This window comes from Loxodonta africana, chromosome 5, assembly GCF_030014295.1.
Source record: "Loxodonta africana isolate mLoxAfr1 chromosome 5, mLoxAfr1.hap2, whole genome shotgun sequence".
Taxonomy (NCBI): Eukaryota; Metazoa; Chordata; class Mammalia; order Proboscidea; family Elephantidae; genus Loxodonta; species Loxodonta africana.
This window is the reverse complement of record NC_087346.1, coordinates 65,262,189-65,278,007: the sequence shown is the minus strand read 5'-3', so window position 1 is coordinate 65,278,007 and position 15,819 is coordinate 65,262,189. Positions and strand designations below refer to the sequence as shown.

Sequence of the window (15,819 nt, the reverse complement as noted above, 5' to 3'; positions counted from 1 at the left end):
TTTTCCATTTATCTCTTTTATATTTTTCCTTCTTCTGGTTTCAAACCCTTGAATTTCTTTCTTTGATAAGTGGATCTATTAGAAATCATAAAATTATCCAACACAAGACTATCTCACATTCCTTTACCTAGTGCAACACAATCAGTCCAAATTTTGCTGTGTTATCTCTTTAATTACCTTTGCTTCAAATGGCCCTCGGGGTAAGGAATTCGAGGGCCGGTGTGATCTCTTAGAATCTCTATTCGCATCTAGTATTTAAACCAGATTCCTAATGTCTTTATGGTCATGGGGTATTATGAGTCACAAAATTCAAAGCTAAATTGAATAATCGGCTCTAGATTAGGAACCATGGAGAATTACACAGAGACAAGTTTAAAGACTGATCAATGAGAAAATAACTTCCTCTCCTTAGTTGGGATTAAAGTAGTGTCTTTATCACAACCCACAATTAAAAACTGTAACCTCCAAGAATATTAAAGTGCTTCTACAATGTATCATGCAGGGCAGCTATATACATGGAAGCCTTAATTGATGGAGAAATCTAAGGCTTGAAAAGTTTCTATTATTAAATAATATTCTTAATCTTTAAAATAAAAAATATTTTCAAATAAAACACGTTTAGTAAATATTTATGAGAAGGACATCATGCTTGGTAGTGGTCAGCGAAAAACAGGAAGGCCCTCAATGAGATGGATTGACACAGTGGCTTCAACAATGGGCTCAAGTTTAACAACGATTGTGAGCCTGGCGCAGGACAGGGCAGTGTTTCGTTCAGGGGTACATAGGGTCGCTGTGAGTCAGAACAAACCTGACGGCACCTAACAACAACAACAGTAAATATTTAGGTGGCGTCCTTAGCCTTAAAATAATTTTTGCTACTCCAAAACATTCTTTAAAAAGTTGCCTGAGGGTAGAATATAATTTAGGCCTAACTAATACCTGCAAACTTAATTTCACTGTTCCCAACAACTTCGTTTCTAATTAGTTAAGACCTCTCTTGACTCTTCTTTGCAGCTATATGTGAAAACATTCTGAAATTTGGAATAATTTTTAAAAACTATTTACTTAGTTGGAAAACATATAAATAATAATTAGATTTTGATTAATCACATTGAACTGACTTATTTAGAAAAGACATAGTGTGATATGGTTCTGGTTAAGAACAAGTGATTGAACTAAGAAAAGAGATAGTACTTTGAAGTTAATCAGAGAACATCATTTCGATAAAAAATAAACTCATAAGTATCCTTCAGATAAAATTCTTAGGCACACATTCTCTCAGTGAATATCACAGATAATGCTGTTGACAACAGCTGTAAGAATAACAACAGCTATTTGTTCAAATAATCAAACACATTTGCATTGATACTACCTATTATTGAAGATAGCAAAATATATAAAAAATTTATTTTCTTTCAAATATTGAAAGTGGACTAAAGTGACAGATTTTTTTTTTTTTTTTGCCTTGCTTCAGATCCTAGAAAGATCTATCATGATGTCTTTCATGTTTTTGCGATCTAGCTTTTGCTGTAATAGTTACCAAGGAAGAGCTCAAATAAAAACAAATTTTCTCTTGTGACACATTTGCTTTTTTTCTTTTTCTGACTCAACACTCTAACCGACTTTTCTTTTTCCATTTTCCCGAACATTATTTGATGAAAAGTTTCAAACATACAGAAAAGTTGAAATGATTTTACAGTGAACACTCATGTATTCATTACCTAAATTTTACAATGGCTTTTTTTTTTTTATTTTACTAGACTTGCTTTATATCCCATATTTATCTACCTATTCACCCCTCTAGCCATCATGTCCTCTTTTTAAAAACTTTTTTTATTGTACTTTAGATGAAGGTTTACAGAACAAACTAGTTTCTCATTAAATAATTAATACACACATTGTTTTGTGACACTGGTTGCCAACCCCACAAAGTGTCAACACTCTTCCCTTCTGGACCTTGGGTTCCCCATGACCAGCTTTCCTGTCCCCTCCTGCCTCCTCATCCTTGCCCCTGGGCTGGTGTGCCCATTTAGTCTCTTTGTTTTATGGGCCTGTCTAACCTTTGGCTGAAGGGCAACCTCAGGAGTGACTTCATTATTGAGCTGTAAGGGGGTTGGGGGCATAATACTCTTGTGGTTTCTCCAGTCTCTGTCAGACCAGTAAGTCTGTTGGTTTTTTTTTTTTTTTTTTTTTTTTTTGTGAGTTTGAGTTCTCTACATTTTTCTCCAGCACTGTCCGGGACCCTCTGTTGTGATCCCTGTCTTATGACATATTTTCTTGCTATCAAGTTATAGCAATAATATTAACCTCTGACTGTATTTGGCATTGAGAAATATCAAGACTCTCAATTATTCTGTTTTAGCCTTACAGTATTTTATTTTGAGGACGTGACAGCTGTAAAATTTTCACAGGGCCTCCCTCTCTCTTAACACACATGCATAGCTGCACAAAAGCTAAAATTTATTTTATCAAACACTGCATAATTATCCACAGTTTTAATTAAACTTGGTTAAAATCGCCTACCTTTTTTTTCCTGTTTAAACTTACGTAGTGAAAAAGGACATTCATGAGCAACTACCATTTACAAAAGAATATTTCCCACAGGAAACAAAAGATCTACCAGCTGCCGTCTCCCACAACCACATTCACACTTTTTTTTTTTTTTTAAGTAGAAGGATTTGAGAAGCGCAATTATAATGTGATATGAAGTAATTGAGCCCTGGATTGGTCTCCATTACTCTTAAAACCCAGTGCCATTGAGTCGATTCCGACTCATAGCAACCCTACAGGACAGGGTAGAACTGCCCCATAGAGTTTCCAAGGAGCACCTGGCAGATTCGAACTGCCGACCCTTTGGTTAGCAGCCGTAGCACTTAACCACTATGCCACCAGGGTTTCCCCATTACTCTTAAATATGGTAAATACCTTGATGGATGGCAGTGTGGAAAAATAGGGAAATTAAAACCAAATTAATTATTCAATCAGTAATTTTAGTCTTTCACATATGATTGTTTAAATAAATGACTGAAAATAAACATAGGTAAGCATTTGGATTTTTATGGACTCTTTATTAGGATATTAAGACATCAAAAATAATACACAGTAACCACAAAAGAACATTATTCTCTTCTCTCCAAGTGTGCATATCATGAGCAATATAAATGCATTAATTTTTTGATTTATAATTAGTAATTATCTCATACACTGATTCAGAGAGTAAAATCACTATGAGTAAAACTCCTGTTCACAATCAAACAGTATATAATATTTTGCATATAATGACTTTATTTAGTTTTAAAGTTTTATACCCGAAGTTAATGTTAAATGCCTTCTGTATATACTGTCGTCAAGCAATTACTCTCACTGTCTTCTTAACCATGCAAATATTTGCTAAATATAAATCTACAAGTGTCATGGTTGCATATATTTCAGAAGTGGTCAGGACAGCGGAGGATGCAGGAAAGTTTGAATTCTTTCAAATCTTAATTCAAAACAGGAGATTTTCATCTATGTCTTCTGTGAAAAACAAAAACAAAACAAAACAAAAAACACTTTAGAAAGTAGCCAAGTAGTGGTATAAACAAGCAATGTTAGAGCTGGCTCATTATGGAAACCAACTAATAAGGCAGTCCCATAGTGGTTCCCAACCCTGGTAGGGCATCAGCATTACTAATGAAGGTTTTAACAATATATACTCTCAGGCCCCATTCCCAGCCTCCTGAATCAGAATCTCTAGGGGTGGGCCAATTACATCTATACTTTTAGAAGCCTCTGCAGGTAACTGGTGGCCTCTCAGGGTTGAAAATGACTGATCTCGGAAGAGCTGGTTTAGGGGAGGTCCAGCTGAGCAGTACCAGGCCTACTAATCTGTAAAGGGAGGAGAAATAGAATTTAAATAAATAGAAGTATAAACCACCCAAAACCCATTGCTGGCAAGTCCATCAAGTTTCTAACCAAGTAACTTGTAAAGAGTAATTGCTGCCAAGATAGCACCCTCTAGAAGGATATTCAAAGACCACTCTTCACCTGTATGGCCTCACTTTCACTCATTAATTGGACAAATATTTAAAACAGACCGACCTGAAACATACTAATTAATTATTCTGTCTGAGGCACCAGGTAATTTGCGTGCCTTCATCCAACCCTGAGAGTGGAAAAGATTATGGGCTTTGAATATTTCTTTTGAATGCTGGCTTCATTTGTAAAATGAGAATAATAATCTCATTACTTAAAAATTTACTGGTATCTGTACTTATACTTTTCATCTTGTCGCAGTTGTTTGGATAAGAAATGTCCCTTCTGTTGACCTTAAGGGTAATTTCTCTACCTGTGCTCAGAATCTGTTCCAACCTTCTCCAGATCCTTCCTCTGTTTTCCTCTTTTATCTTCAACCTTTCCCTTTTTTTAAATAATATTTTATTGTTTTTTTGGTGAAAGTTTACACAGCAAGTTAGATTCCACACAAACTGTTCAGTGACATTAGTTACTTTTTTCACATTGTGTCAACATTTTCTTTAATTGTCTTCTGGTTGTTCCATTTCCAGTACTCTAGTTTCCCTGCCCCCTTATCTTCTCGTCTTTGCTAAATGTTGACTTTTGGTCTCATACAGAGTTTTGTAGTAGAATACTGTTCTTACAGGTAACGTCCTTCATTTTATGTGCCCCTCTGCTATTTTGCTAGAAGGTGATCTTGGGATAGTTTCAGTTCAAAGTTTAAAGGGTATCTCAGGGCAATAGTCTCAGGGAGTCCTCTAGTCTCAACTGGTTCAGTTAGTCTGGCCTCTTTTAAGAATTTGAGTTTCATTGTACGTTTTTCTCCTATTCTGTCTGGGATCATCTATTGTGACCCTGGTCAGAACAGTTAGTGGTGGTAGCTGGACACCATCTAGTTCTTCTGGTTTTAGGATAGATGAGGCTGTGGCTCATGTAGGCTATCAGCCTTGTAGGCTTTTTTCTTCTCTGAGATTTTGGTTACCTTTTTAATCTTTTCTCCTGATAAGTAGAGACAAAAACAAAAAACTAAAAACAAAAAACCATAACTGTCAAGACGATTCTAACTCATAGCGACCCTATAGTACAGAGTAGAGACTAGTATCTTAATCCAACTTTTCCCTTTTAACTGGACCCTTCTCATTAGCATTTAAATATGCTGTATATCCAGTTTCAAGAACAGTGCCTGACACTATGTAGACCATCAGTAAAGATTTGTTGAATGAATGAATGAATGAATAGATGAGTGCCCAAGCCTCTTCTAGAAAATGTTTCCCTTAACTCCATATCCCCCTCTAGCACTTTTTGACCTTCATACTTTCACTCTTTACCCTTTCTCTTCTCCTATTCTTTCTCAATCTATAAAATCTGGCTTCTATCTCTGCCATTTCACCAAAACTGCTCTTACCATGATACCCTTATTTCTGTACCCAGTGAACATTTCTCAGTCTTTTATCTCACTTGACATCTCAGCTGCATTTGGCACTGTTGGTCTCTTTTTCCTCTTTGAAACACCTCTTTTGACATGGCACTACCCTGGTGTCTTTTCATTCTCCTTAGTGGGCTTCTTCTTCCTCCTCTAGCCATCATCTAAATGTTGTTGTTCCTCAGTGTTCCACTCTAGACCTTTTTCCATGTAACTCAGCACATTTTCCCTGGGAGAATTAATTTAATTTCCTGGTGTCACTCTCTGTATGCTCACAATCACCAAACATATATTTTAACTCCAGAACTCCATCTTGAAATTCATGCCCATATATTCAGCTATCATTATCTCCCAAGTACTTCAAAATTCAACGTTTCCAAGATGGCATTGATCACTCCCCAGATACGCTTCATTCTTGTGTTTTCTGTCTAAATGGAAGATAGCCCTACTTACCCTGGCCTGGGCCAGGAACCTGGGTACCACACTTCTCTTTCTCTCAACCTCTCAACTGCCTGTCTGCCTGTATCTTGAGGACGTTTCCTCAAGATAGACTGTGGGTAGACAAGGCCACTGTTCCAATTTGCCTGGATTAACTGCAATAGTCATCTTAACTTCTTTAACCACAAACCCAGTGAAATCATTCCCTTGTTTAAAACACTTTGTGACCCCTTGGAACTCTTCCGATTATGTCTTTGACCAGCTTAGTAGGACCTGCATGATCTGACTTGTTTCCTTTCTTTTTTATTTTACTTTTATTGTGGTGAAAATATGCACAACAAAACATTTGCCAATTCAACAATTTGTATGATGATTCAGTGTCATTGCTTACATTCTTCTGTTGTGCAACCATTATCACTATTCCTTTCCAAATTATTCCACCACCATTTTGTTTACATTTTAATTCCCACTTGGAGAATTCTTTTAAGGGTTAATGAGAATATATGTCAATACCTGATATATTGTGGCCACTAAACAAATGAAGACTCTTCCGTCCCTAATTGAACACTATCTTCATAGACAAGGACAGTGAGGCTCACTGAGCATGAATGGCATGCTCTAATTCAGATAGCTAGCTGGTGATGGAGCTGCAAGAGTCAAATCAAAGGCAGTTAAAATTCAGGAAAAAACTGACTAAAACTTGCCTTGTTCTTCTGTGGACTTCTCAGTTCTGAGGGAAGGAAGGGTATACTCACAAATGGAGATGATTTTGCTTTCTCTAGCTGCGTCCGAAAGCAGTAACTTGTTTACTTGTTCTGACCAAGTATTTGATATCTGCTATACTGGCTTTTTTTTTTTTTTATACTGGCTTATTATGTGCTAATTCTTTCCCTTCTTCATAATAACGCAATGATGGGCCAAAAGACAGTGCACAAACAAGATATCAGTAGCTTGGAGAGTCACTAGACTTTAAGCCCTTCCCGCTCCTCCCAGACAACCGCCAGAGCAGAGTCCGAGTGAGTCTACGTGCTGAAGAGTTGCCAGAACTTTTGCAGAAAGAACAGTGAACCACAGCTTCTTTCTTTAAATAAACGGTCTCTGTTCAACTTTGCCTTTTGATCAGTCCTTTAAAATCACATGTCACATGAAAGGGCATATATAAGTATGTTCTCTTCCAGCTAAGTTTTTCCCCCTTTGATGTGGATGGGGAGTGCAGAGCACAGCTGTACCTGGACACCTTTTGTCTTTTTGACATAGAAGTTGGCATTGACAATTTTAGCCATTTTTAGGGATATGCTTATATTTATAACTACTGTTTTTTTAGAATAGATGTTAGGAAGGAAATTAGCATCATTTGTATGGGTCTGAGTCTTAATAAATTGTTTATTCTATATTAGTGTTAATAGGATTTAAACAGTACGTAGTCGACAGCGTCCTAGTGGCCCCCAAGGATCCCTACCTTTTATAGATCCACCCCATATTGTGCCAAGGCTTGTCTAGGTGACCAACAGATTATGACAGAAGTAATGGTATATCACTTCTGAGACTGAGTTATAAAAGGCGTTGCAGATCCTTGCTCTCTTTTGGATCACCTGCTCTGGAGGAAACCAGCTGCCATGTCATGAGCAGCCCTAGGACTGGGCCCACATGGTGAGGAACTGAAGCCTCCTGCCAATAACCACGTGAGTGAGCCTGGAAGCAGATCTTCCAACTCCAATCAAGCTTTCAGATAACTGCAGCCCTGCCTGTCAGCTTGACTGCAACCTAATGAGACACCCTAAGACAGCACCATCCTGCTAAGCTGCTTCTAGATTCCTGACCCTTGGAAACCATGACAGATAATACGTTTGAAGTGGCAATAGGCAACTAATACACAGTAGTGCTTACACGTATATACATTTTTTGTTCCTTAAGTTGTGTTTATTTCACATAAAAATATGGTAGCTGTGCTTACCTACTTATCAATAACTAAGCCCTCATGCTCTTAGCCCTTTCTTACTCATTTCAAAGCATTATAAATATGCTTGAAGAATATTTTTTAAGTGACGTTCTCACAGGTTACCCCTTTGTGGGAAAATTTGACCTTTGATGAACTTACTTTTCCTTACTGCTTAACCATATATTCATCCTACATGTATTTCTTAAGCATATGGATAAAACTTCTGCTTTAGAGATTTGATGTTTGCTATTGATTTATATTCTGTGAATAGTTTTGGTTGCTCATTTTTCGAATATCTTTCAAATATTGATTATTAAAAACATGCTTGCTCATAAAAATGAACTCTAACATACGAAAAGAAAAGAACATAACTTAGCAAAACACATTTCTAAATTTAAATTCCTCTAGTGCAGGAATGGAGCCACAGTGGTGTAGTGGTTAAGAGCTATGGCTGCTAACCAAAAGGTCAGCAGTTTGAATCCATCAGCCACTCCCTGGAAACCCTAAGCGGCAATTTTTCTCTGTTCTATATGGCCACTATGAGTTGGAATCAGCTCGACTACAATTGGTTTTAGTGCAGGAGTAAAGAAAGAACTTTTTTTTTTTTTTCACTGAAAATGCAGTAATAGGTCAGTTTTGGATTAAAGGATTAATAGTTAATAATAAGTTGAACAACTTGTGATGTGAGATCCAATTTTTAGTGTGTTGGTAATGAATTCTAAGTCTGCCTCCAATCTCCCATGGTCAGAAGCAGGCTAGCTGTTTCACTATTCACATGTGATTTTTAAAAGTTTAGCCTAATACCTAGGCCAAGGAGGGATATGAAATTAAGGAAGGGTATAAAGACTTCTAAGATTTCGCATGACTCTCTGGATTAGTACTGTCTCCTTAGGCTTAGCTGCCTTCTCAGGCCTCAGTGCAGTTATCCCTAAATGTTGATCCTTATTACCCTTCCAAAACAGAGGGTCATAGGGAAGGAATAAAGAGCCTTGCAATGGCAGCACGTGTACGGACGGAGTCCGGTGTGGGATACTGCCGTTTTATTGTCTCTAGGTTTCCATGTGAACATACAGCAGGACCTTTTCTTGGAGGCCACAGGGCTTAGGGCTGGCCTGGAGAGGAAGACTCCTCTCTCCCTTGGCTGATGATGAATTTACCTTCTTTAATTCCAAAGCAGTGGCCCCACTCCTTCAGGGTGATGTGCTTATCCTTGTTGGGGTCACACTCCTCAAAGAAGCGAGTTATGCAGTGTTCCATGGGCACCAGAGATGCTCGCAAAGGTGCAAGCTCTGAATGTGTCAAGATTCTGCAATGAAATAAATGGTAGCCTATTAACTGAGTAGCTTGCGTGTATGGAACATTAATTTTGAGCATCATCAGGGACATTTTTCTTCCACAAGGTTGCCGAGTATGCCAAATAAACGGCCCTCATGAAAAGCTGCAAATGAAATAAACTGTTTTTGGGTAAAGCAGACAACTTTTGGGGTGCCAATACACAATGATTCAGTCTTTACTGGGAACCGTCCTTCCTCCACCTTAAATCTACAGGAATGTACCCCAACAACCATGTTTGGGGAGCTTGGTTCTTACTCACTGGCCATACCTGGGTTAGTCGGATTACCTTGGAAATTTAGAATCAAGAATGAGAAAGAATTGAAGGAGTCTCTGTGTGAGGTTGAACCTATAACATGTTAGCTTGGTCACTGTAACAGAGCCATAGTCTGTTCTTTTTAAAGAAACTTTGTGTTAAGACTCCAAACCACATTTGTTTGGGATTTCGGTGTTCTAAAATAGAACTGGCAAACTTCCTCATCTGACTAGGTTTCTCTTTCTTAGAGAAAAGTAGACATTATAACAGGGAGATGACCCAGTAATAGGAAAATGAAGAGTTTTTACCTATCCATGGGATGTTGGTCAAGTTCACTGAATTGCCAGTGCACAGGATACACATACATGTGGTAGTTTTTCTTAAAGTCTCTTAAGAGAAGGTCAATAGGATGGTCCCCAGCCAGGAGCCTCTTTTCATCCAGGTAAATTTTCTTGACCTGGGAATAGGAAGGGAGAAGGTCACTAGAGAATAACACAAATGTAATGCACATTTACTAAACTTTAAGGCTTCTAGGTGTTGCAAATGATTTGTGCTCAGCTGCTAACCTAAAGGCTGGCAGATTGAACTCACCCAGCCGTACTGTGGAAGATGGGCCTGTCGATCTGCTTCCATTAAGATTATTGCCAAGAAAACCCTATGGAGCAGTTCTACTCTGTAATACCTGGTTTACCACGAGGTGGAACTGACTTGATGGCACAAAACAACAGCAACAACTTGAAGAATAATAGTGACATGACTGAAGAAATCAAGCCCAGGCCATCATGTGAGACCAAATTAAATGCCTTCTATTCAACACCACAGCCTTTTTTATTTCCATATAGAATAACAGCTGAAGTTAATGGCCTGTGGTTTTCAGAAGAAATTTAAGTCCTTCTTGCTTTTTTGTTTTAACCAAGTAATGTTTGCCACATTCCTTGAAATAATGAGAAGGCTTTAATGAAGAGGGCTGAACTGTCCTAGGCAAACTGGTGGTTAGTTAGTGAAAATTCCTGCTCATTCCTCCATTGATATACTCCATTCTTAAGTGCCTGCGTACGCCCATCCAGTGCCCACTCAGTCTCGCCTTAGTCCTGGTATGTTTCCGCTCTGTTCTTCACTCGCATTGAAATTCCTCTGTTTCATGACTAATGATCTCAAAGCTCTCTGTGACAATGTATTAAAGAGAAAAAACCAAACCAAACCCGCTGTCATTGAGTTGGTTCTGATTCATAATGACCCTATAGGACAAAGTAGAACTGCTCCATAGGGTTTCCAAGGAGTGGCTGGTGGTTTCAAACTGCTGACTTTTTGGTGAGCACCTGAGCTCTTAACTGCTCTGCCACCAGGGCTCAGTATTAAAGAGGGAGGATAGAAATGATTCTTGGGCAGGACATACAACTTCTAGCTTATAACATTGCCTATTATTTCACTGGGAAAATGGAAGTGACCAGAACAAAACTTCCACCCATTCGCATCACATCTACGAACTTGCCTCCCAGTTACCATGGATGAACTTCTTGTGCTCCTGTCAAAACTCAACCCCTTACTGGTGCTCAGAAGCCCTTCCCTTGTCATCTACTCAGGAACACCTTTTTGACAGTTGGGTATCTTTTCTGTTCTTCATTAATTTTTGCTTTTTTTACCGGGCTATTTCTGAAAGCATACAAACATCCTCTATCATCTCCCATTGGTAGATGGAACTCTTGGACTCCCATTCCCCTCTAGCTACCACCCTATTTCTCTTTTTATAGAAAATCTCCTTGAATGTATCTTCTATACTTGCTACTTGCACATTCTTCCTCCTGTTCTCTCTTGAACTCTGTCTATTAAGGCTTTTTTCTTCACCACTTCACAGAAACAGCTCTGTCAAGGTCAGCTATGACTTCCACATACCAAATCAGTGGTCAACTCTCTGCCTTCATCTGACAACTTATAAACAGTATTTGGCACAGTTACTGCACACAATCCTTCATGTTTTATTTTCTTCATAGCATGTTTCATCCCACCTGACATATCTTATACATACATTCGTTTATTTATATATTTACATATTTGTACACATAGATTCATATATTAGCACATATGTTTATATATTTGCACATACATAGGGGTGTATGTGTGTGTATGTATATACCTATATGTGTGTGGGTATGTGTATGTATATATATACGTATACATACATACACATACTCACACACACATACATGTGAGAAGCACTGGTGGTGCAATAGTTAAGCACTCAATTGCTAACTGAAAAGCTGACAGTTCAAACCTATCCAGTGGCTCTGCAGAGGAAAGACCTGGTGATGTTTTCCCATAAAGACTAAGGCCTAGAAAACCCTATGGAGCAGTTCTACTGTCACATGGTGTCGCTATGGATTGAAATTGACTCGATGGCACCTAACAACAACAACAACGTATATATACATAGATACATTTTTGCTTATTTGTTTTGAGTCTGTTTCTTCTAGAATGTAAGCTCATGAAGGCAGAGATTTTGTTCTTCATTGTATCTATAGCACTTAGATCAATTCCAGTCACCTAGGATGCATTCAATGTTCCTAGGTAGTTTGTGCTTGGCTGGTAATGAAAATGTTGGCAGTTGAAATCTACTCAGTGGCACTGTGGAAGAAAAGTCCTGACTATCTGCCTCCATAAAGATTACAGCCAAGAAAACCCTATGGAGAAGTCCTACTCTGTAACACACGGGGCCACCATGATGGAACCAACTGGATGGCAAGAAACAGCAGGATGCATTCAGTAAATATCTGCTGAATGAATTCCCTGGGGAACTTCTGGATACTATCCTGCACTTTTTTTTTTTTTTAATTTTTAAAAAATTTATTACTCTCATTGTGAGTGATGGATTCCCCTCATATTAAATACCTATATCTGGCCTAAAAGGACAAAAAATGCTTAGATTTAGATGATGTGTTTGGGCCTGGTTTTATAAATGCTAAATTGATGTTCAGTTTGCTCAGCCAGAGCTTGCTCTAGGTGGCAGCTGAGCAGCTTTTGCTCAGGCCACTGCTGTTTGGGAAGGGATGGGGTGGTTTAACTGTGTCCCAAGCCTTGTGGTATAAATTGTCGCCACTGCTATTCAGTTAATCCATATGAACTGATCAGGAGCGGGGAGGCAAAGTGGGCTTCTGCAGACGTGCAGGAAGCGGCAGCCCTCACCCCCCACCTTTTTTCTCAGGCCCTATGGACAGACTCTAGGGTAGCTGCCCCATGGATAAAAAAATGGATAGCTTACTTTATTCCTCTGCTTCTCATTTAGATATCCAGCATGTTCAGGGTTATGTTCATAAAGCTGTATGAGGATATTCTTGAGCCAGTCTCTCATCCGTAGAGGAAACTGATTCACTTCAAAGTCCGTGCAAACAGGAATAGCTGTTCCAAGCAGAAAGTAAAGACACTGTAATCTTTGGCTTTATTCCTGTCATATGCCAAATCCTCGTAACAGGGTAGTTTAACAACCTCTGGCAACTTGCAGAGCACCCTCACTGTCGCCAATAGCTACAATAGTGCTCCTTAACCCTGGCTGCACCACAGAATTGCCTGGGATGTTTCAGAAACATACCAAGTGCCCGTTTCTATTCCAAGAAATTTTAATTTGATTGGTCTTGGGTAGAGCTTAGGCATCAGGGTATTTTAAAAGCTCCAAATGTAATTGTGCAACCAGGGTCTAGAAGCAGTGCTCTAGAAACAACTGAAATTCAGACATGGAGGACGCAAGAGCTATTCATGAGGGAAAAAAGAGGAAAAAGTAGAGGTTAGCTTTTATTGTGGTAACAAATAATGTTAAATCTCAATGACTGAAAGAAACCAAAGTTTATTTCTTGATTACACTGAGACCATTTTGTAGACCACGATGGCTGGAACGCTGTGCTCACTATAGTACCCCGAAGCTCGTAATGATGGAGACTCCATCTTATGAGGTCGCCGTCTTAACACAAGGCTTCAAGGTTGGTAGTGCAAGGGAAGAGAGTATGGAGAATCATATACCAGTTCTTAAATGCTTTTGCCCAAAACTCACACGAATGATTTTTGCTCACATTCCATCTGACAGAGCAAGTCATCTGGCCATACGTAACTTAAGGGGGCTGAGAATTTCAATCCTCTCATGTGTCAGTAAGAAGAGGAGAACTGGAAATATTAGTGAACACTGTTCAGGTGGAGAATCATTTAATGGTGCGGGGACTCAAACACCATTGAGAGTATCCTGGGGAAGGAAGACAATTTATAAAAAACTTCAGGAAGAATATGTCGTCATAAAACTTCTTGGCAGAGGCTTAACTTCAATTGGAAAGAGAGCAAATAATTTAGCAAAATTCCTATGATTCATCTTAATTATTAAGTGGATAACATACTATCATAGCGGTTCTGAATCCTGGCTGCACATTAGGATTGTCTAGGTTATTTTACAAACAAACACAAAAACAGTGCTCTGGTCCCAACCCGATGCAATTAAATCAGAATCTCTTAAGGCTGAGATGTGGATATTAGTTCTCTTATTTTTTTTAAAGTCTCTCCAGATGATTTTCATATGCAACTTGAGTTTAGAACTACATTAGCTTTTTCCTATTTGACTATTAGTCGAGCATGCACAGATTCACCCTGTCATGGATTGAATTATGTTTCCCCCCCAAAATGTATGTATCAATTTGGGTGGGCCATGATTCCCAGTATTGTGTGGTCATCATCCATTTTGTGATTGTAATTTTATGTTAAAGTGGATTAGGGTGGGATTGTAATACACTTAACCCGGGTCATGTTCCTGATCCCATGTGGAGGGAGTTTCCCTGGGGTGTGACCTGCACCACCTTTTATCTCTCAAGAGATAAAAAGGAAAGGGAAGCAAGCAGAGAGGGGGGACTTCATACCATCAAGAAAGCAGTGCTGGGAGCAGAGCGAATCCTTTGGACCTGAGGTCCCTGCAGTGAGAAGCTCCTCCTCCGGGGGAACATTGATGAGAAGGCCAACAGAGAGAGAAAGACTTCCCCTGGAGCCCTCAACCTGAATTTGGACTTTCAGCCTACTTTACTGTGAGGAAATAAACTTCTCTCTGTTAAAGCCATCCACTTAGTATTTCTGTTATAGCAGCACTGAATGACTAAGACACACCCCAAAATTTCTCAGCAGTGGTGGTGACAGTAGTGATGGAATCTTACATTTGCAGGCTCCAAAATAATCCAGTTGCAGTTGGTGCCCCTTTTTGGTTCCTTCCAGTCTGCACTTGGTAGCAAACAGATGACAGGAGCTAGCATAGGTCTGATTGTCAGTGCCACAAACCTAGGAAAGACAAGGAGGAGAAAAACTGGTAAAGCTGAATGCTCATTGAAAAACACTCTGTTATACGCGGGTCTGGAGACCATGGTTTCAGGAGACATCTAGGTCAATTGGCATAACAAAATGTATTAAGCAAATGTTCTGCATCCCACTTTGGTGAGAAGTGTCTGGGGTCTCACACCCAAGCAAGTGGCCATCTAAGATGCATCAACTGGTCTCAACCCACCTGGAGCAAAGGAGAATGAAGAACACCAGAGACATATGGTAAAGATGAGCCCAAGAGACAGAAAGGGCCACATAAACAGAGACTCCATCAGCCTGAGACTAGAACTAGATGGTGTCTGACTACCACCGATCACTGCCCTGACAGGGAACACAACAGAGAATCCCTGATGGAACAGGAGAATAGTAGGATGTAGATCTCAAATTCTAGTAAGAAGACCAGGCTTAATTGTCTGACTGAGACTAGAGGGACCCTGGACCCTTTGTTAGACCAAGATTGGAACCACTCCTGAAGCCAACTCTCCAGATAGGGATTGGACTGGACTATAAGATAGATGATACTGGTGAGGAGTGAGCTTCTTGGCTCAAGCAGACACATTGAGACTATGTGGGCAACTCCTTTCTGGAGGGGAGATAAAAAGGAAGAGGGGTCAGGAACTGGCTGAATGGACACAGGGAACACAGGGTGGAGAGGAGGAGTGTGCTGTGTCATTAGGAGGAAAGCAGCTAGGAGTATATAGCAAGGTGTGTATAACTTTTGTAGGAAAGACTGACTAGATTTGTAAACTTTCACTTAAAGCACAATAAATAAATAAAAAAGAAAGAAAAACACTCTGCTCCCTAAAACTCATAGCCTGTCTGATAAATCGTACTGTGCCAAAGATGTGATCAGGTAGGTGAGGTTATTCAAATCATAATTCTCTCCATTAGCCTGGTATTCTTGTTATTTCATATAAATGAGATCATGCAATATTTGTCCTTTTGCGACCGACTTAGTCCACTCAGTGTAATGTTTTCAAGGTTCATCCACGTTGTAGCATCTATCGGGGCTTCATTTCTGGTATGGTGATGGGAGACTTGGCAATGACTGTGGGTGATGATTGCACAACATGATTAATAAAACTGATATTACTAAATTGCACA

The 15,819-nt window shown here is 39.2% G+C and overlaps 1 protein-coding gene across 1 annotated transcript in view; it reads right to left on the bottom strand.

The window, feature by feature from the left end:
• Nucleotides 1-3,013: 3,013 nt before the first annotated feature.
• The window catches only part of SPARCL1 (SPARC like 1), a 64,485-nt gene continuing 51,679 nt past the window's right edge, over nt 3,014-15,819 (bottom strand). The window contains exons 7-11 of the mRNA XM_064285580.1: nt 14,556-14,676; nt 12,638-12,774; nt 9,690-9,838; nt 8,951-9,099; nt 3,014-3,516 (exon numbers count right to left, since the gene is read on the bottom strand). Of these exons, the coding sequence (XP_064141650.1) occupies nt 3,488-3,516; nt 8,951-9,099; nt 9,690-9,838; nt 12,638-12,774; nt 14,556-14,676 (585 nt within the window). The 3' untranslated portion in view covers nt 3,014-3,487. The remainder of the gene's footprint in view (nt 3,517-8,950; nt 9,100-9,689; nt 9,839-12,637; nt 12,775-14,555; nt 14,677-15,819) is intronic.